The sequence below is a fragment of the Palaemon carinicauda genome, chromosome 35, assembly GCF_036898095.1.
Source record: "Palaemon carinicauda isolate YSFRI2023 chromosome 35, ASM3689809v2, whole genome shotgun sequence".
NCBI classification, from domain to species: domain Eukaryota; kingdom Metazoa; phylum Arthropoda; class Malacostraca; order Decapoda; family Palaemonidae; genus Palaemon; species Palaemon carinicauda.
The window spans coordinates 78,026,555-78,048,759 of record NC_090759.1 but is presented as its reverse complement, the minus strand read 5'-3'; the positions used below and the strand labels follow the sequence as shown (position 1 = coordinate 78,048,759).

The window sequence follows — 22,205 nt, the reverse complement described above, 5'->3', positions numbered from 1 at the left end:
ACTACATCAACTTGCTTCAGACCTTCAATTATACACTATTAACCAACATTTTCACTTTTTGTGGCAACTGCATGCAAAGTAGCAAAAATCACTTCACATGCCTAAGGTGCGTCCACACGCTCAAACTTTATTCAATGTAACGCCAAGATCGGAGAAATGACTGGCAATGTTTTTTCTCATGATCATCGAAGTAACAAGGCTTTGCCGTCATAAAAAAGTCCTGTTATTTCGAAAACATTCAAGACAGCTATTTTGGCTTATTTATGACTAGTGGGTTGTGATAGAAGAAATATACTTCAATCCTGAATGGTAAAATGTACACTCCAGTTTAACTGCAACATTTTTTAAGAGCTCAAGTGGGAGTGAAAGTTGAAATTAAGTAAAAGATGGAAAAGACTAAAGAGATGCTGAAAAATTACTTTAGTTTTGTACGCAGTGTGCCATGGAAGAGTGACTGTAATCATCACTGACCCTGCCTCTATGTTTTCTTTCACTTTTATCAACTCTTTGTAAAGGATGATGACTGTGTGGTGAAAGTCAGCTCAGTGAAGTCTTTAAGCCACAACCATTTTCTAAGTCCTGGTCTTCAATGCTTTAAAACATTTTTGTAGACTTCAGCACCTTAGTGTTTATTTACTTGTCCCCTTTTGGCCTACACTTGCTGCACTTGAAACAAGTTTATGAGGCATGACCACAGTTAGTATGGTATACAACACAAGATCAAGTGGTTGCTTTCCTTTATCTGTATGCATAACGCTATCATAAACACACACACACACTTAAGAAGCTGCAGTGAAAGACAGAGCGACAAGGCAAATCATGGTTACCTCGATGCTGGGAGATATGTGCATGAACCCAGCATCCTACAATGCTGAGTGACGAACAGGCCAGCGCTTGGCTGTATGCGTGTGGTTTGAAAATTTCACACAGTGCTTCCAATTTAGCAGATGAAGTTAAGTGATTTATTTATGTACAGAAAGCCCCCAACTTACTAACTTAACCCTTTTACCCCCAAAGGACGTACTGGTACGTTTCACAAAAGCCATCCCTTTACCCCCATGGACGTACCGGTACGTCCTTGCAAAAAAATGCTATAAAAATTTGTTTTTCATATTTTTTGATAATTTTTTGAGAAAATTCAGGCATTTTCCAAGAGAATGAGACCAACCTGACCTCTCTATGACAAAAATTAAGGCTGTTAGAGCAATTTAAAAAAAAATATACTGCAAAATGTGCTGGGAAAAAAATAACCCCTGGGGGTTTGGGGTTGGAAATTTCCAAATACCCCGGGGGTAAAAGGGTTAATAGGTTCCAAGAAGCTGTTTGTAAGTCGCATTTTGTTAAATCTTGGCCTGGGATAGGCTTCACCCAACTCCCACGCCTTACGATTTTCAGCTACAAAAGTCAACATTTAGTCCCATTTCAAATTACAAACGTCATCTTGCTTACTGCATTAAATTATATGATATTGTTTTATTACAGAATTTCATTATGAAATTTAGATACAATATCTGAGATTTATGATTTCAGTTGGATTTGTGTTTGTAACTTTGGATGTTTGTAAATTGAGGACCTTCTTATATCTCTTTATAATGGCATCAAAAGTTCAATATCAAATAGACAAATTGGTGGTCAAAGTTTAACTGTACAGAACTAATCCAATATGGGTTACCTTTTTCCTTATTTTCCAATTTTGCTTTCCTCTTAACAGTACAGTATCCTCATGTTTTTAATAGTCATTTGTCTTTTTAAGAAACATTCGTCATGCAATTACTATAAGACCGTCATTAGAAACTTGATGGATGAATCTGAGCATCCAGTTGTTAAACATGAAGGTATTAGGAAAGACAATATTTGCATAGTGCTGCATTAATTTAACTAGCACTAATACTATAAAGAACCATCCATCAAGGAGACATGGGTATTTAACAGCAAAATTAGTGGCTAGCATAATTATAAACATCACAAATTTTAAGTAATTTGTATTTTTTCTAACAGTACTTACCTCGAACTACTTTCTTAGGAGTATCTGGGATCTCCTCCCAACCGACCAGAGTTTTATGTAGTTTACCCTAGTCCTGTTTTCTATGAGGGGTAACCTCAGGTGGAGTGAAACACGCCCTGAGGCTAACCCCAGGTCAGAGAGCATGCTTGCTCAGGTCTCGATCTCCAGTAAGTTCTCTGGTCGCGTCGCGATAACATTTCGACCCTCTCTCCTTACCCAGTGCGACCCTTTGTGTCCCCGACCCCCTTTTGTGTCTTATATGGTCCCCACGTGGACCCATTGTATTCATTTTATACCCTTTCCTACCCTTCTCCTCTGTGTTGTCGCATAATTATAAATCAATGAGTTATGTGAAGAAAATAGCAAAGCACATAAAGAGATAGAACAGAACTAAAAATTCATGTTTTTCCATTAATGCAGTCTAATGTTGGTAACTTACCAAGCTGGAATTCCCATGGTGGTGATGACATTTTCCCATCTCCTCCTCTGGAGTAAGCAAGTACTCGAAGTTTGTAAGTTTTGCCGGGTGTCAAGTCGTGGACATAAGCTTCTAAAGGAGAGCCAATGAAGACATAGGTGTCATTGGCCTTGGTAAAATCTTGATCAGCTTCCCATATTTTAATCTGTAAAGGAAAATTCAAGTTTAAAAAAATCTTAACCAAATCCAGAATGCAAATAAACATTAACCCTTTTACCCCCAAAGGACGTACTGGTACGTTTCACAAAACCCATCCCTTTACCCCCATGGACGTACCGGTACATCCTTGCAAAAAAATGCTATAAAATTTTTTTTTTTTCATATTTTTGATATTTCTTTTTGAAAAAATTCAGGCATTTTCCAAGAGAATGAGACCAACCTGACCTCTCTATGACAAAAATTAAGGCTGTTAGAGCAATTTAAAAAAACTATACTGCAAAATGTGCTGGGAAAAAATAACCCCTTGGGGGTTAAGGGTTGGAAATTTCCAAAGAGCCCGGGGGTAAAAGGGTTAAACCCTATTATATATGAAAAACTAAATGAAATACAGTACAGAAGATAGTAATTTTTCTAGTTTTTGGTTTTATTAAAACAACCAAGGTTCTGTGTGCAATTCCACACACTCCCTTATTACTAAGTTGTCCTCTGGGTTAATACACAACCTTAAATTCTAGATTTAAACCAAACCTTTACTATTGGAATCAAATCCTTTCAACCAGCATATGAAAGTTACTATCTTGTCACAGTACAGTAGTCTGGTTAAATCACCTAATAATGATAAAAATCCTACTAAAGTCCATAAAAAAAATGAATATCAAACAATCGTTCTTGTACAGGATATGACAAGAAGATATATAGGAAGGACCAATCTTCTAAACTCACATCCTTATTCAAGTCCGCAGAATTCGGCCTCAAAATTTTATGGTCCAAACCTTTAAGATATCGGTGTTAACACAATAATTGGTAACCTTTTCTAACCCTTTTACCCCCAAAGGACGTACTGGTACGTTTCACAGAAGCCATCCCTTTACCCCCATAGACGTACTGGTACGTCCTTGCAAAAAATGCTACAAAAATTAGTTTTTCATATTTTTTGATAATTTTTTGAGAAAATTCAGGCATTTTCCAAGAGAATGAGACCAATCTGACCTCTCTATGACAAAAATTAAGGCTGTTAGAGCAATTTAAAAAAAATATACTGCAAAATGTGCTGGGGAAATAACCCCTTGGGGGTTAAGGGTTGGAAATTTCCAAATACCCCGGGGGTAAAAGGGTTAACTGAAGAAAATGAATATAATAATCATTAAAACGGGTTACCATATGTCAAATACACTACAGTGGAGCCTTGACATTGTACCTAACTTGATTCAAACAAATTATTAATCTTTTATGAAGACGTAAATAAAATTTTCAAAGGTAGAATTGCCATGTCTACTTGCTAGAATTTGTACCACTCTAAAATAGTCAGGCCTTCTTCATCATGAGGCTCAATACCACACATTATTCCAGAAGTTTTATTCCAGCTGAGACCAAGTTGTGAAATGTTCTTCTTAATCGGGTAGTTGAATTGATAGAACTTCAAAAGTTCAAACTTGCAGCAAATGTTGAACAGACAGACAAGTCTTTTTATTGTTTATTTATGAAATATCTGTTTTGATGTTGTCACTTACTTTAATCTGTTTATTTCTATGACCCTCCCCTTTCCCAAGGGAATTATTTCTAAACCATAAATATAAAATGAATGCATAAATCACAAACACCAAGCGTGAATCATACCTTATAGCCAATAAGAGGCTCTTCCATAGGCCCAGGAGTGACACCTCGCCAGGTAACACGAATTGTACTGGGATCGATGGCATATACTTTGACAGCATTTGGAGGCATACGAGGATTATCACGCCAAGTTCGCTCTGCGGGAGAAAAGAATTTTCCTTGTTACACCTACTCGCTAAATTAGGGCAAAGGGAGTAATTCCTAGAGGTGTGCAAACATCTGAATGTAAAATTAACACAGTATCTTTTAATTACTTTAAAATACTCATATCTTGTTTTTTTCACTTGCAATATTTTGGGGTATACACTACAATATTTGTATCTACAGTACATTATCAATTTTTTTTTACCTCCTTCCCCTGAAAATTCACCCTATTTCCTTGCTGTTTTAATGTCTAACCCCCTTTTTCAAGTTATCTTTTTCTTCATCATCAAATACTTATTATTTTCTTAATTTCATTACATATACTTGATAACAAGTATAGAAATATTGGAAGAATTATGAAGAAAAGTAGAAGAGAAAAGAAACGGCCACCTTCATCTAGAAGAGTAAAGTGTAGCAAGACACACTACTGATTATGACTTGATAACTTAACAATACATACTGAAGATACAGCAGGTATGGTTATACAGATAATCAAAGCTTCCTCACCAAGAAATCTTTCACTTTCTGGTCCTGAGCCAGCTCGATTATAAGCCATGACTCGGACCCAGTAAAAGGTGTTCGGAACCAAACCGACAATAAGTCCATGAGGTTCTGTGCCAATCCGAAGCTTGATGATGTGATCCGTTTCATTATCCACTCGTCTCCAGTACTTGATCTGGAAAAAAGTGTCTCAATATAAGCAACCACTAAAAATTTAAAATGAAGATAAAGAAACCAAAGATAAATATTGGAATTTTGATTATATGATAATTCAGATATATTTGTTTAAATAATCTAACCACTTTTATTTGAATTTCTGTCCTTGACGTAAGTGTTACCTGGAATTCAAATGTTTAAAAAAAAATTTCAATGGGTACAAATTCACTGTGATCTAATAACTATTCATGGTATAGATCTATATTGTAATAAGTAATCTAAAAAGAAGCTATTCTTTCCTATACTAAAATAAATAACAAATGACTTCTCTGAAGAATAAATAATAATTTATTCTTCAGAGAAGTCATTTGTTATTCCTATACTAAAATAAATAACAAATGACTTCTCTGATCTACACAATAGCACCGTACAAGCTGAACACTAACCCGATATCCAATAAGCTCTCCTCTAATATTGTCTCTTGTAGGATTAATAGGCTGCCAGGTAACATTGAGTGAAGTGGCATTATGAGCAAAGGCCGACACTTCTGTAGGCTGAACTTGCGGCATATCTTCAGCAGTAAACACTTCCACTGTTTCACTTATTGGCCCAGGCCCTAGGCTATTCCAAGCCTGAAAAAAAAAGAGTTAAATTTTGTAAAATGTCTGCAAACCACTTAATAAAAAAAAAAAGATAAAATGATGATCATAATTGGTGAAGAATAAAAGGTCATTATGCATGATTTAATAGAATTATAATACAAAATATAAAATCCAATATACATTCTTCAAGCAATAACTATCAGCTTTATATTAAATCGCCGAATAATTACCTGAATTTTAACCTCGTACTGAGTGTAGAAATATTTGACAGGGTTAACATCAACCACAAGCATACCAATGTTGCCTCGACCTTCCATGATAATGTTTTGGAACTCTGTTTCTGGGTCTAAGACACTTCTCCTCCAGAATACCTTGTAGTACACTCCTGGAGCATTTTGTTTCTCATTTGGTAATGGCTGGAAAGTATAACTCATATTAGAAATAATATTGCAATACCAGTGCCATGGCTTATAAGGGAAAGTTGATGGTTTAAAAATGTATTCTAAATTGATTAGAATAATTGTACAGCCCTGCTAGAACAAAAGCAAATAGCATAAGTATTCTAAATATAACACAGTAATACAGAACTGTTCACATTCTTATAATTCACAAACAATAAACATATTGTGAAGATAAGGGCATGTTTTAAATCGATACTCTATGCATAGTATCTAAGACACATAAAATCTCAAGTTTTATCATATGAGCATTCATTAGCGTGAGCTGGAATTGTCACTAAAAGCTTTGCAAGGTAGGTAGTTAGGAGAAGGTAAGGGTATTTTCCTTATCCTTTGATACCAATTAAAGGGGATAGTTTTTAGTGGGTATCCAAATTGTTTCATGAAAAAACTGCAAATAGCTTTAAAATATACAATTTGTTTATATATATATATATATATATATATATATATATATATATATATATATATTTCTGGGCTCAACCAGTGTCACCCAGTGAAATGCTCCTTAAAGCACCATTTCTAAGGTATAAATACTGCTAAATATACCAGAGAAAAGTTGAAAACCTTACAATTTATATAAAAAAATCATGGTTTCTCTTATATCCAAACCTACTAAAGAAAGGCTAAATACTTCAAATGAAAAATAGATTACTCTTAATTGTAAAATTTAAAAAAATTACAGGCAAAATAAGACATGGATGACTAAAAATCAGATCAAAGAGTCACACTGCTAGACTCAAGACCTTGACAGGTTGTTCTTACCCGAGAAAAGAACAGAGCAAAGAAAAGTTATGAAAGTCAAATACCAAGGAGAATGGATGAAAAATACAAAAAAATGACAGTAATGCTGCTGAAATAGAAGAGATAGGAAAAATAGCCTTAGATGACCGCGGAGGTAGCAGCAGTAGGGGATTCAGCATTATGAAGCTTCATCTGTGGTGGATAATGTGGGAGGGTGGGCTGTGACACCCTAGCAGTACCAGCTGAACTCGGTTGAGTCCCTTGTTAGGCTGGGAGGAACGTAGAGAGTAGAGGTCCCCTTTTTGTTTTTGTTTCTTTGTTGATATCGGCTACCCCCCAAAATTGGGGGAAGTGCCTTGGTATATGTATGTATGTATGTATGTACTGTCTTATGTGTGGATATTGTAAGAATTAGTGACAAAGAGAAACATGATAAATATAGAAATACTTACGTCCCACGTAATTGTTAAATCACCAGTTTTTCCACCGCCTCCACCAAGATTTTCTGGGTACGTGAAAGGTTTGTCCTCTTTAGTATTGGCCTGAGGAATTGAAAAATAAACCATTAATACTGTAATTATTCAGCCAAAAGAGGGATGGCAATGTCTAATCTGATGCTTAACCAGAGAAATTAATTTGTAAATTAGAGCAAATACACAGAGGTACTGTTTAACCCTTTTACCCCCAGGCTATTTGGAAATTTCCAACCCTTAACCCCCAGGGAGTTATTTTTTCCCAGCACATTTTGCTGTATATTTTTTTAAAATTGCTCTAACAGCCTTAATTTTTGTCAGAGAGAGGTCAGGTTGGTCTCATTCTCTTGGAAAATGCCTGAATTTTCTCAAAAAAAAAATGAAAAAATATGAATTTTTTTTTTTTATAGCATTTTTTGCAAGGACGAACCGGTACGTCCATTGGGGGTAAAGGGATGGCTTTTGTGAAACGTACCAGTACGTCCTTTGGGGGTAAAAGGGTTAATAAATTTCACCAAAAGTTCTGTTGGGTTTAGATTTTTTACTAATGTACTAATACTTACCCAATGAACCCTTCATGGATGGAGCAACCTACACAGCAATGGTTATTTCTAAATTTATGTAGAAAACCCACTTTTTAATTCAGATTAACCCTTTTACCCCCAAAGGACATACTGGTACATTTCACAAAACTCATCCCTTTACCCCCACGGACGTACCAGTACGTCTTTGCAAAAAAATGCTATATACAGTGATACCTCGGTAGTCGAACGACTCTATACTCGAACAATTCGGAGTTCGACCAAAATTTTCGAGAAATTTTTGCTGCGGTGCTCGACCAAAAATTCGGTACTCGACCAGCCGAACACGTGACGACCGCATGGGCTTTGTGATGATCGCGCCATCTCGGCCACTCTCGCTTGTTCGGGAAGCATCAGTTCTCTCGAGAGCGTCACTCAGACAACGCGCGATCAGCATTCGTTGTGATTTAGTGATTTTCAGTGCTTTTAATTGCTTTTTTAGCTTTCATAATGAGTCCCAAGAAAGTAATGAGTGTTAAGGGGAAGGAGAAGAGGAAAACAGTGCGAACAACGATCGAGTTGAAGAAGGAAATTATAGCGAAATATGAGAATGGTGTACGAGTGTCCGATTTAGCGGTAGAATACGGAATGGCGAAGTCGACCATTTCTACGTTTTTAAAGCATAAAGAAATGATTAAGAAGGCGAATGTTGCAACGGGAGTTACGGCGGTAACTAAGCAAAGGCCACAAGTGATTGAGGAGATGGAAAAGTTGCTTTTAATATTTATTAAAGAAAAACAGTTGGCCGGGGAAAGTGTTAGTGAAGCGTTCATTTGTGAAAAAGCGTTGCATATCTATGAAGAATTAGTGAAGAAAAGTCCGAGTACCAGTGAAAGTGATTCATTTACATTTAAAGCGAGCAGGGGTTGGTTTGAAAAGTTTCGTAATAGAACAGGTATTCATCGTGTTACTAGGCATGGGGAGGCAGCTAGTTCGGATCAAATTGCAGCCGATAAATACGTGGGGGAATTCGATCGGTACATAAATGAACAAAATTTGATCGCACAACAAGTCTTTAATTGTGATGAGACTGGGTTATTTTGGAAGAAAATGCCAGCCAATACGTACATTACCAAGGACGAGACGAAGATGCCAGGTCACAAGCCAATGAAAGATAGGCTAACATTGTTGCTGTGTGCAAATGCAAGTGGCGATTGCAAGATCAAACCCTTGTTAGTGTACCACTCGGACAACCCCCGGGTGTTCAAACGAAATAATATTTGTAAAAGTGCACTACCAGTTATGTGGCGCTCGAACACTAAATCTTGGGTCACAAGACAATTCTTTACTGAGTGGATAAACGAAGTGTTTGCCCCCCAGGTTAAGGCTTACCTCATTGAAAAGAGCTTGCCAATGAAATGTCTTCTGGTTATGGACAATGCTCCTGCACATCCTCCAGGTCTCGAGGATGACTTGAAAGAAGAATACAGCTTTATCAAAATCAAATTCTTGCCCCCCAATACTACTCCCATACTCCAGCCCATGGACCAACAGGTCATTTCAAACTTCAAAAAACTCTATACCAAGGCCCTTTTCAGAAAGTGTTTTGAAGTGACCAGTGACACGAAGTTGACCCTAAAGGAATTCTGGAAGGAACACTTCAGCATCCTCAACTCTGTTAACATGATTGACCAAGCTTGGCGAGGTGTGACCTATAGGACATTGAACTCTGCCTGGCGTAAGCTGTGGCCATCATGTGTCACAGAGAGGGAGTTTGAAGGTTTCCAACCAGAGGCGGGTCCAAGCACTGCTACCCCTGTAATTTCTGATGACACTGATGTCGTTGAGGAAATTGTTGTCATGGGCAGGAGTTTGGGGCTTGAGGTCGACAAGGATGATATTGATGAGCTTGTAGAAAGCCATTCTACCGAGTTGACTGTGGAGGAATTGTTGCACCTGCAACAACAACAGCAGCAGGATCTGATTGTGGAGCAGGAATCTTCAGAAGAGGATGAGGTAAGGGAGGATGTTCCAAGTTCTCTCATCAATGAAATTTGTTCCAAGTGGGCAGATGTGCAGGCTTTTGCTGAAAAATACCACCCAGAAATTGCAGTAGCAAACCGGGCAGTGCATATGTTTAATGATAGTGTCATGTATCATTTTCGAAGAATACTGCAGAGGAGGAAGAAACAATTAACAATAGACCAGTTTTTCACAAAAGAAAAGAAAGCTGCTACATCAAAGCCTGTTTCTCCTCCAAAGAAGAGACAAAGAAGAGAAGAAACCCCTGAAATAGATCTGCCCACCCTTTCATTGGAGAGAGAAACAACTCCTGAAGGAGAACTACCCCGCCACATCATGGAAGGGGACTCTCCTTCCAAGCAGTAACCTCCCCCTTCCATCCTCTCCACATCCATCCCTGTATGCCATCGAACCGCTGCTCAAAGGTATGTTCACTACAGTACAGAAAATGGTTTAAAATTGTTTTATTTTAGTACAGTAAATGGTTTAAAATTGTTTTATAGGATTTTCTGACCAATTTCATACACATTTAGATAATTATTGTTGTTTAGGTACACGTTTTATTAATATTTTGGGCCTGTTCGAGTGCTTGGGAACGGAATAGAATATATACCATTATTTCTTATGGGGAAAAAAAATTCGGTACTCGAACAAATCGGAGGTCGAACACGGATCTCGAACGGATTATGGTCGAGTACCGAGGTATCACTGTATATATATATATATATATATATATATATATATATATATATATATATATATATACATATATATATATATATATATATATATATATATATATATATATATATATATATACATATATATATATATATATATATATATATATATATATATATATATATATATATATTTTTTTTTTTTTTGCATATTTTTGATAATTTTTTGAGAAACTTCAGGCATTTTCCAAGAGAATGAGACCAACCTCACCTCTCTAAGACAAAAATTAAGGATGTTAGAGCAATTAAAAAAAATATATATACTGCAAAATGTGCTTGAAAAAAATAACCTCTGGGGGTTAAGGGTTGGAAAGTTCCAAATAGCCTGGGGGTAAAGGGGTTAATATGTATATGTTGTATTTTAAGGATATTGTTTCACTATACAATAGTGGAATCTGGAAGTTTAAAATTAATAAACACATCAAAATGCATGAAATAAAATATCTATAAATCAAAATTTTGTTTTGTTACCAAATAAATTGGATTTATTTCTGAATACAGTATAACAATACAATTTGACTCAAAATGAAGGAGAAAGTTTGAAAACAAAAAAATTTGTTTTTATTACAAGGACATGCAAGTGACCAATCAGATCAATGGTGCGAGGCCTATCAACAACTAAATACTGTCAAAATCAGTCATCTAAGCAATCCCTTTACTTTTCATACCTATACAACATTCGGTAAGCTGACGACTATTAAACATTTTCTCTGGATTTTGATAGAACAAAAAACTAATGTTGAAAAGACATAAAAATCATTTCAAAATTTCACGGTCTGCCGTCTCCTGGAGACATTTCTGCTATTGCCAATTTGATTTTAGATAACCTGAATGGTAGTGTAGAAAACATATCTAAACATGACCAAATATATTGAATAAAAAAAGTCTTGAAATTAATATTAGTGTATTAATAGAAATGCAGGATACTTGAGTATCTAGGTTTTAATGTTTTATCTATAAATACTTTATCTGGTGTATTGTGAACTTTTCTAAAAATACAAAAATTCAATCCACTTACAATTATGCTACAGTATAATGGCCCCCTAGCAGTACCAGCCGAACTCGGTTGAGTCCCTGTTTAGGCTGGAGGAACGTAGAGAGTAGAGGTCCCCTTTTTTGTTTTGTTTCTTTTGTTGATGTCGGCTACCCCCCAAAATTGGGGGAAGTGCCTTGGTATATGTATGTATGTATGTATAAATACTTAAAAATACATTTTATTAGGAAGACAAACCTGACATTAGTTTTGCATGAGAGACAATTCTTTTATATACGATAGAAGAATTTATCATTCAAGCCACCAGGTTCCTGAACTCTAACGAAAAATTCGAAAATGTTCTACCCAACTTTTTCTATCTCCCCTTTCACTGAGATGCCCATTAATCCAAATAGGGCAAGCACATTAACATAATCGAGTCATTATAGACCTGTATATATTGTAAAATATATCTTGACATTAAACCTTTTACCCCCAAAGGACATACTGGTACGTTTCACAAAACCCATCCCTTTACCCCCATGGACGTACCGGTACGTCCTTGCAAAAAAATGCTATAAATTTTTTTTTTTCATATTTTTGATAATTTTTTGAGAAAATTCAGGCATTTTCCAAGAGAATGAGACCAACCTGACCTCTCTATGACAAAAATTAAGCCTGTTAGAGCAATTTAAAAAAAGTATACGGCAAAATGTCATGGGATAAAAATAACCCCTTGGGGGTTATGGGTTGGAAATTTCCAAATAGCCCGGGGGTAAAAGGGTTAAAATAGTGGGGAGGAAGGTGGGAAATAGAGGACTATAAGTATTAAAAATAAATTTCATTAACAAGATTAAGTTTACATCAATGAACTTTACCTTGTAGTCAACATGGTGATACTACTCTTTTGGATGAGGGTATGTGATATAACGAGACTAAATATAACCTACTCATAAAATTAACTTACACTCAAAACCACTTGATATGATATCACATTGTTAAAATTATCCCCATTCTTCTATCTTTGCCTTGATTATGGAAGGTTCATTAATTTTCATGTTTTGCCTTCCCTAAAGATAAAACACATTCTCTCTGTTAGAAGAAGAAGAAGAAGAAGAAGAAGAAAAAAAAAAATAAATAAATGTCTATAGTCAATTCTTTTTAGTGAGGCAGATTTGCACCGACTCGCAGCGGTGTCCTTTTAGCTCGGAAAAGTTTCCTGATCGCTGATTGGTTGGGCAAGATAATTCTAACCAATCAGATAGCAGGAAACTTTTCCGAGCTAAAAGGGTACCGCTGCGAGTCAGTGCAAGTGCGCTTCATTAAAAAAAATTGAGTATAGTAGTTTTCACAAATGTAAGAGAAAACTGTATTCTAGACATACATAGATACATCAGGTGTCCCATGTATTACTACAGTATTGGCCTTGAGCCCTAACATCTTAATCACAACGTACACACAGAGAGGTTGATCACTAGCACTTGGTTCATCCAGAGACCTAAGTCAAGGAGTGGATAATGTTTCTGAGCGCCTGACCTGTTCTCCTATGTCAGATTCTGATAGCATTTGCAACCTGGATTCCAGTAACAGAAGGCACTGATATGGAAGAAATTCAATGAGCCCTAATATGTTGCCTAAATCTACCTCCCTCTATCCCTTAAACTGTGTTATTGTTTGGTCCTTGGCTGATCTTTTATCAATTAAAAGTAATCGGTTTTGATGAAACTGTGACAAAGAAAACTGAAGAATGGGTAACAATTAGCATGCTACTTATCACTAACAGCTGGATTACCTCATTTCTGTACTTTACTACAGCTTGTATCTTACGAAGAAATAAAATGGGAAATGTTTTTTTATATAGCTTTTGGGGTAAACGTCAATAAAACAAGCTTCTGTAAACAATAAGAAAATCAGGTAAACAATTTTTTTACTATATATTAAGATTGTTATTTCTAAAATGTTGGTTAAAGGCAAACCAACCAGCAAATCCACAACGAATAATACTTTACCTGAGGAGAACTGGTTGAAAACTGGCCGAGACCTAAGGCATTGATGCCTTGAACTCTGAACTCATGAGAAGACCATGGAGACAACACTTCACCTAACTGATATTCTCTTCTGCCATTCGTAGCATCAATCAACTGATAATAGATAAAATATATATGCTAAAGATTTCATGCTTTCAAAAACATATTCTAAATATAAAGTTATGTTTAAAAAACTGAGCTATTTCACAATTCTACGAAACAAAATAACTTTGATTTCACATGTCTAGCACACATACATTTGTGAGAAACAAATACTGTATAAAATTAAGTCAATTTATATTTCAAGAGACAAATTAGACTGATATCAATTACATTAGCTGTTATATTTTCAGCAACTGTCACCCAATTTCTCGTCCACTGTGTACGCGTCTGGATATTATAAAGCAATATTGGTTTTCCGTTACTAGCCCCGTCAGTCCAACGAATACGCGCTGAAGTGCTGGTAAGATCAACGGCTGATATGCCACCTATGGAAGAAGATAGGAGGCCTGCTAACTTAACCCAATTTCATAAGAGCCACAATTGCCTTATAAATTAACCACCACAAATGGAAGTTTGGCTTAAACTTGAATTTTTTCAAGGGGTTAAATGATTTCATCTAATTTTTTACTATCCTGAAATGGGGGATCTTTTCAGTTTCTCTTCAACTTTCCAAAACATTTCAAATATAATCTGTTCTTATGAAATCCATTAAATATAATTGTAACTTTCATGAATGCAACTAAAACTCTTGAATACTTAATAATGATAAAACTCTTTTCTGGGTACTGATCATAAATTTATGTCAGCAGAATGTGTAAGAAACAATTACTGCATGAACGATTCAGCTTCAAGACTATAGGAGGAATAGTAACAGCAAGGTGATAAAATCAATATCATACCAGGAGGGCCAGGTGGTCCGTGTACAATAAGCGTTGTAGAAATACTAATTTTAGCCACTGGAGAAATTGCAACACATTCATACACTCCTGCATCGGCCAAAGTCAACTCTTTAATACGAAGATGTCCCAAACGATAACCCTGCAAAAAAAAAATTTCTTATTTTTTAGGATTTAAAAAAAACTATCAATACAGGCAAAAGTTTTAAATTTGGTAAATTTTTTTATTTCTTTACTCACCTGATGTTCATATTTCTTCTCTCTGGATGTTTGCTTTTATCGACATTACTCCTAAAACTAGAAAATTTCCTGTTTTCTTTCCCTACAATAGATGCCTCTAGAAGACTTGAGAGTCCATTCCAAGACTTGACACACAGGCACTTGAATTGGTAAACCTTTGACTCAATGAAACAAAAAGTTTTTTAGAACCAGTATGCAAAGGATGTCTGAGAGGTCTATTAAAAAAAATTTATTCTTTTTTCTTTATCACCTCCAAAACTATCGAAGGAGTTTCCGAGTAAAACTTTGTGAGAACTGTAAACTTGTTGAGGGTTGTGATATCAAGAATATATCTCCATTTCCCAGAAGCTTTGGTGACTAGGAATAATCTGTATAGAATACCTAGAGCAGGTTTATGAGATCTTTTATCCCATTTTTTTTTCCAGAAGTTCTGAAATTACTAGTTTCCAAATCTATGCTTTTGCTATTTCTGTAAGACAACTTGGATATGCAATTTGTCCTTGGACAAGGAAGGATTGGACTCTATAGGAATTACGCAACCTTCTTTGACGACAGCTAGTACCTACGGATCATAATGAGAGCTCTTCCAAATGTGATAAAAGTGGTAAAGTCTTCCTCCACTTGGGATCTGCAAAGAAGACACATCATAGTGTTCTCCAATAAAAACGTTCAAGTCTGACTGGCAACTCTCCATGAACGTCTAATAGATCGGAATCCTAATGTACTAGGGATACAAAAGGAATTCCCTGGTGACAATTCTGAGCCCATAGAAACAATTGGCTTAAAGTCAGAAACTTGGGTATCCCTAGAAAGTAATATCAGTGTCACTTTGAAACTGGTACCCACTTGAGCAATTATTTGATTAATCATATTTCTATCCAAAACAGGACCAAAATTAGGAGAAGAATTCAATGAATGTTTTTGTGCCTCAGAGACTGTCCAAACTATTGAAGTACATAATTGTTCTCTTCTCTTAATCACTAAACATAAGAAGGCTGCTACAGCATAATAAACCCCATCTGAAACTGTATTAACTTGACAAGTCAAGTAATCCAAATCCAAATCCAAATCCTGAAGACCTACAAACTTATGATCTAAAAGACTAGCAATAATTGTTCCAATAGAATTAGCAAGTATTAACTTCAAATAGCATTTCTTTAGTAAACACACTTTAAAAACCCTGCAGTTTAAATATTTTTCTTTCAATAATGGTGGGCTCAAGACTGGAGGCTAAACTGTAATCTATATTTAAAAGAAAAAAAAAAAGAAAAAAAAAGTCAGGGCTATTTCTTACAGATTCTCCTATGTCCTACTACACCTGACAACACTGAGATTACCAAACAATTCTTCTTCACCCAAAGGGTTAACTACAGCACTGTAATTGTTCATTGTTCAGTGGCTACTTTCCTCTTGGTAAGGGTAGAAGAGACTCTTTAGCTATGGTAAGCAGCTCTAGATGGACACTCCAAAACCAAACCATTGTTCTCTAGTCTTGGGTAGTGCCATAGCCTCTGTACTATGGTCATCAACTGTCTTGGGTTAGAGTTCTCTTGCTTGAAGGTACACTTGGGCACACTATTCTAATTTCTCCTCTTCTTGTTTTGTTAAAGTTTTAATAGTTTATATAGGAAATATGTTATTTTGATAATAAAATAAATTTTTGAATATACTTACCCGGTGATTATATAAGCTGCAGCTCTGCTGCTCGACAGAAAACTCTACGGAAAAAATCCGCCAGCGATCGCTATGCAGGTAGGGGGTGTACTTCAACAGCGCCATCTGTCGTGCAGGTACTCAGTACTCATTGTAAACAAAGAACTCAATTTTCTCCTCGGTCCACTGCGTCTCTATTGAGGAGGAAGGGAGGGTCCTTTAATATATAATCACCGGGTAAGTATATTCAAAAATTTATTTTATTATCAAAATAACATTTTTCAATATTTAACTTAACCGGTGATTATATAAGCTGATTCACACCCAGGGGGGTGGGTAGAGACCAGCAATAAATGTTTACATTATTATGAGCTAAGGATTTTTTTATTTCATTTTAGAAGTTATCAAAATAACAAAAATAAAATAAATAAGCACCTGGTAAGGAAGTCGACTTGAACAATTACTCTGCCTTTTTAAGTACGTCTTCCTTACGGAGCCTCGCGATCCTCTTAGGATGCTGAGCGACCCCTAGGATCTGAAGTATGAAGGGTTGCAACCCATACCACAGGACCTCATCAAAACCTCTAATCTAGGCGCTTCTCAAGAAAAGAATTTGACCACCCGCCAAATCAACCAGGATGCGAAAGGCTTCTTAGCCTTCCGGACAACCCAAAAACAACAATAAAAACATTTCAAGAGAAAGATTAAAAAGGTTACGGAATTAGGGGATTGTAGTGGTTGAGCCCTCACCCACTACTGCACTCGCTGCTACGAATGGTCCCAGGGTGTAGCAGTTCTCGTAAAGAGACTGGACATCTTTAAGATAAAAAGACGCGAACACTGACTTGCTTCTCCAATAGGTTGCGTCCATTATACTTCGCAGAGATCTATTTTGTTTAAAGGCCACTGAAGTTGCGACAGCTCTAACTTCATGTGTCCTTACCTTCAGCAAAGCTTGGTCTTCCTCACTCAGATGGGAATGAGCTTCTCGTATTAACAGTCTGATAAAATAGGATAAAGCATTCTTTGACATAGGCAAAGATGGTTTCTTAACTGAACACCATAAAGCTTCTGACTGTCCTCGTAAAGGTTTAGTTCGTCTTAAATAGAACTTAAGAGCTCTCACAGGGCATAAGACTCTTTCTAGTTCATTTCCAACCATATTCGATAGGCTTGGAATATCGAACGATTTCGGCCAAGGACGAGAGGGTAGCTCGTTTTTGGCTAGAAAACCAAGTTGTAAAGAACATGTAGCCGTTTCAGATGAAAATCCGATGATCCTGCTGAAGGCGTGAATCTCACTGACTCTTTTAGCTGTGGCTAAGCAAACCAGGAAAAGAGTCTTTAAAGTGAGATCTTTAAAGGAGGCTGATTGTAGCGGCTCGAACCTTTCTGACATGAGGAATCTTAGTACCACGTCTAAATTCCAACCAGGTGTAGCCAAACGACGCTCCTTCGTGGTCTCAAAAGACTTAAGGAGGTCCTGTAGATCTTTGTTGTTGGAAAGATCTAAGCCTCTGTGACGGAAGACTGCTGCCAACATGCTTCTGTAACCCTTGATAGTGGGAGCTGAAAGGGATCGTTCTTTCCTCAGGTATAAAAGGAAGTCAGCTATTTGAGTTACAGAGGTACTGGTCGAGGATACAGATACTGACTTGCACCAGTTTCGGAAGACTTCCCACTTCGATTGGTAGACTCTAAGGGTGGATGTCCTCCTTGCTCTAGTAATCGCCCTGGCTGCCTCCTTCGAAAAGCCTCTAGCTCTCGAGAGTCTTTCGATAGTCTGAAGGCAGTCAGACGAAGAGCGTGGAGGCCTTGGTGTACCTTCTTTACGTGTGGCTGACGTAGAAGGTCCACCCTTAGAGGAAGAGTTCTGGGAACGTCCACTAGCCATCGAAGTACCTCGGTGAACCATTCTCTCGCGGGCCAGAGGGGAGCAACTAACGTCAACCTTGTCCCTTCGTGAGAGGTGAACTTCTGCAGTACCTTGTTGACAATCTTGAACGGGGGGAATGCATATAGGTCTAGATGTGACCAATCTAGGAGAAAGGCATCTATATAAACTGCTGCTGGGTCCGGGATTGGTGAGCAATATATTGGGAGCCTCTTGGTCATCGAGGTTGCGAAGAGATCTATGGTAGGCTGGCCCCATGTGGCCCAAAGTCTCTTGCACACATCCTTGTGTAGGGTCCATTCTGTTGGAATGATTTGTCCCTTCCGACTGAGGCAATCTGCCATGACATTCAAGTTGCCTTGGATGAACCTCGTTACTAGTGAAATGTTTAGATCTTTTGACCAGGTGAGGAGGTCCCTTGCGATCTCGTACAACGTCATAGAGTGGGTCCCTCCTTGCTTGGAGATGTACGCCAAAGCCGTGGTGTTGTCCGAGTTCACCTCCACCACTTTGCCTTGAAGGAGAGACTTGAAGCTTTTCAAGGCCAGATGAACTGCCAGTAGCTCCTTGCAGTTGATATGCATTGTCCTTTGACTCGAGTTCCAAGTTCCCGAGCATTCCCGACCGTCTAATGTCGCGCCCCAGCCCGTGTCCGATGCGTCCGAGAAGAGAACGTGGTTGGGAGTCTGAACAGCCAGGGGCAGACCCTCTCTGAGGCTGATACTGTCCTTCCACCAAGTCAGGGAAGACTTCATCTTCTCGGAAATGGGGATCGAGACCGCTTCTAGCGTCTTGTCCTTTTTCCAGTAAACAGCTAGGTGATATTGAAGAGGACGGAGGTGTAGTCTTCCTAACGATACGAACTGTTCCAGGGATGATAGTGTCCCTATCAGACTCATCCACTGCCTGACTGAACATCGTTCCTTCTTCAGCATGTTCTGGATGCATAACTGGGCTTGACTTGTTCTGGGGGCCGACGGAAAAGCCCGAAAAGCTAGACTGTGAATCTCCATCCCTAAATACACAATAGTTTGGGATGGGACCACTTGAGACTTTTCCATATTGACCAGGAGACCCAATTCCTTGGTCAGATCTAGAGTCCACTTTAGATCCTTCAGACAGCGACGACTGGAAGAAGCTCTTAGAAGCCAGTCATCCAAATAGAGGGAGGCTCTGATGTCCGCTAAATGAAGGAATTTGGCTACATTCCTCATCAGCCTCGTAAACACAAGAGGAGCTGTGCTTAGGCCAAAGCACAGGGCTTGAAACTGGTAGACAACCTTTTCGTAAACGAATCTCAGAAAAGGTTGGGAGTCTGGGTGGATGGGGACGTGAAAGTATGCGTCCCTTAGGTCTAAAGAGACCATCCAGTCTTCCCTTCTGACCGCTGCTAGAACGGACTTTGTGGTCTCCATGGCGAACGTCTGCTTTGTGACAAAGACATTCAGCACACTGACGTCTAGCACCGGCCTCCACCCTCCTGTCTTCTTTGCCACTAAGAAGAGACGGTTGTAGAAGCCCGGGGTTTGATGGTCCAGGACTTTGACTACCGCTCCCTTTTCTAGTAAGAGAGACACCTCCTGTTTCAATGCTCGTCTCTTGTCTTCCTCTCTGTACCTGGGAGAGAGAGCGATGGGAGACGTTGCTAGAGGGGGTTTTCGTACAAACGGGATCTTGTACCCCTCTCTGAGCAACTTCACAGATTGTGCATCTGCGCCTCTCTTCTCCCAGGTCTGCCAGAAGTTCTTGAGTCTGGCTCCCACTGCTGTCTGAAGAAGCTGGCAGTCAGACTCTGCCTTTAAAGGACTTGGTTCCTTTCTTCTTCCCACGTCTCCCTTCGGCACGAGCACCTCCTCTGCTGGAGGCTCTGCCACGAAAGGGCGGAATAAATCGGGACGCTGGAGTGTCCATCCTTGGTCTAGCTGACAAGGTAGGCAAAGGGGTGGCTTTGCGGGCAGAGGACGCAACCAGGTCATGGGTGTCCTTTTGTATCAAAGCAGCAGCAATCTCCTTAATCAAGTCCTCTGGAAAAAGGCACTTAGAGAGAGGAGCAAACAGAAGTTCGGATCTTTGACAAGGTGTCACTCCAGCTGACAGGAAAGAGCAAAGGTTCTCACGCTTCTTGAGGACTCCGGATACGAACGATGCAGCAAGCTCACTAGACCCGTCACGTATGGCCTTGTCCATGCAGGACATGATGAGCAAGGAAGATTCCTTCTCAGTCAGGGAGATCTTCCTGCTCAAAGCTCCCAGACACCAGTCTAAAAAGTTGAAGACCTCGAAGGCTCTAAATATCCCTTTCAACAGATGGTCTAGGTCCGAAGGAGACCAGCATATCTTAGAGCGTCTCATGGCTAGCCTGCGGGGAGAGTCTACAAGACTTGAGAAGTCGCCCTGGGCAGAGGCAGGAACTCCCAAGCCGAGAACTTCTCCCGTGGCATACCAGACGCTCGATCTGGAAGAGAGTCTAGCAGGGGGAAACGTAAAGGCTGTCTTCCCTAGACTCTTTTTGGACTGCATCCATTCTCCTATAACTCGTAAAGCTCTCTTGGACGAGCGTGCGAGGACGAGTCTAGTAAAGGCAGGCGAGGATGACTGCGTACCTAAAGCAAACTCTGACGGAGGAGAGCGCGGAGCCACAGACACAAACTGGTCCGGAAACATCTCTTTGAACAGAGCAAGAACTTTTCTAAAGTCCAAAGAGGGTTGCGTGGACTTGGGCTCGTCAAGGTCCGAATGTGGTTCATCAACGTGTGCCGCATCGTCATCATCAGTCTCCATCATCCGAGTATTGAGGAGGAAGCGGCAATGGAGTAGGTATCGGCTGGTTAGCTGAGTCCGGTCGCACGGGTGCACGCGTGACTGAACCGGACGCAACGTCATGGAACTGTTGCCCAGTCTGTGAGCTGGCAACAACCATAGCAGCGCGGGGACGCACAGCGTCTACTCCAGACTGTCTAGTCTGATGTGGGCGAGCAGAGGCAACCACACTGGGTTGCGGAGGTTGACGCACCGCGTCAAAACAAAACAACTCTGACGGTTGTTGTACCTCGCGAACGTCAACGGAAGGTTCCATGCGTCGCTGAACGTCAACATGCGGCTGGCAGGGCACACTGGAACGCATGGGTGGCGGGACTCTCTCAGCTGGAGTGCGCAAGAAGGTCGCCTCAGCGTCCACAGGACGCACAACCGAGAGTGTGGTTGGTTGTAGGCAAGAGGTTGGTGCAGCAGCAACCTTCTCCGCACGAAAGTCCTGCATCAGAGACGTTAATTGGTACTGCATGGTCTGCAGCAAAGACCACTTAGGGTCTGCAGGAGCAGGTGCGGCGACAGACGGTGTAACTGCCTGAGGCGGTACCGCTTTGCCTCTCTTAGGAGGTGAGCAGTCATCGGAAGACTGCAGCGAGTCCGAACTGACCCAGTGGCTACAACTGGGCCGTTGGACTTGCGCAGAAGGGACCGACTTGCGCTTAAGAGGTCGTGAGACCTTGGTCCATGGTTTCTTACGAGAAACCTCTTCCGCAGACGAGGAATAAATGGGCTCTCTCGTCTTTGTGTGGGTGGGGCGATCTTGGGTAGATACGCCCGAAACCACGGAGGGAACGTCTGTTCGCTGATTAAAGCCTCTCGAACCCATTGGTCGTACGACATTGCTTCTCCCCTGGACTTGGGAGCTTGCAAGAGGTCCCGGACTAGGAGGACGACAGGCACGAACAGACGAACCCTCAAGCGCAACACTATCCACAACACTATCACTCACTTTACCACTTCCCACTGCACTTTTACACTTCAGCTCCTTGACGTCCGCCATGAGCTGGTTACGGTCACTAGCCAGGGACTCAACTCTCTCACCCAGAGCTTGGATGGCACGCATCATGTCAGCCATCGAAGGTTCCTGAGTG

The 22,205-nt window shown here is 39.4% G+C and overlaps 2 protein-coding genes across 2 annotated transcripts in view; both read right to left on the bottom strand.

Annotated features, from left to right (window-relative positions):
- LOC137627373 (transmembrane channel-like protein 7) overlaps window positions 1–22,205 on the bottom strand; it is a 437,009-nt gene that overhangs the window by 262,960 nt on the left and 151,844 nt on the right. The window lies entirely within an intron of this gene.
- The window catches only part of LOC137627904 (contactin-like), a 56,214-nt gene that overhangs the window by 2,954 nt on the left and 31,055 nt on the right, over window positions 1–22,205 (bottom strand). The window contains exons 17-25 of the mRNA XM_068359356.1: window positions 14,520–14,658; window positions 13,951–14,105; window positions 13,600–13,731; window positions 7,314–7,403; window positions 5,890–6,075; window positions 5,504–5,689; window positions 4,908–5,076; window positions 4,260–4,393; window positions 2,445–2,628 (exon numbers count right to left, since the gene is read on the bottom strand). Coding sequence (XP_068215457.1) covers window positions 2,445–2,628; window positions 4,260–4,393; window positions 4,908–5,076; window positions 5,504–5,689; window positions 5,890–6,075; window positions 7,314–7,403; window positions 13,600–13,731; window positions 13,951–14,105; window positions 14,520–14,658 — 1,375 coding nt within the window. The remainder of the gene's footprint in view (window positions 1–2,444; window positions 2,629–4,259; window positions 4,394–4,907; window positions 5,077–5,503; window positions 5,690–5,889; window positions 6,076–7,313; window positions 7,404–13,599; window positions 13,732–13,950; window positions 14,106–14,519; window positions 14,659–22,205) is intronic.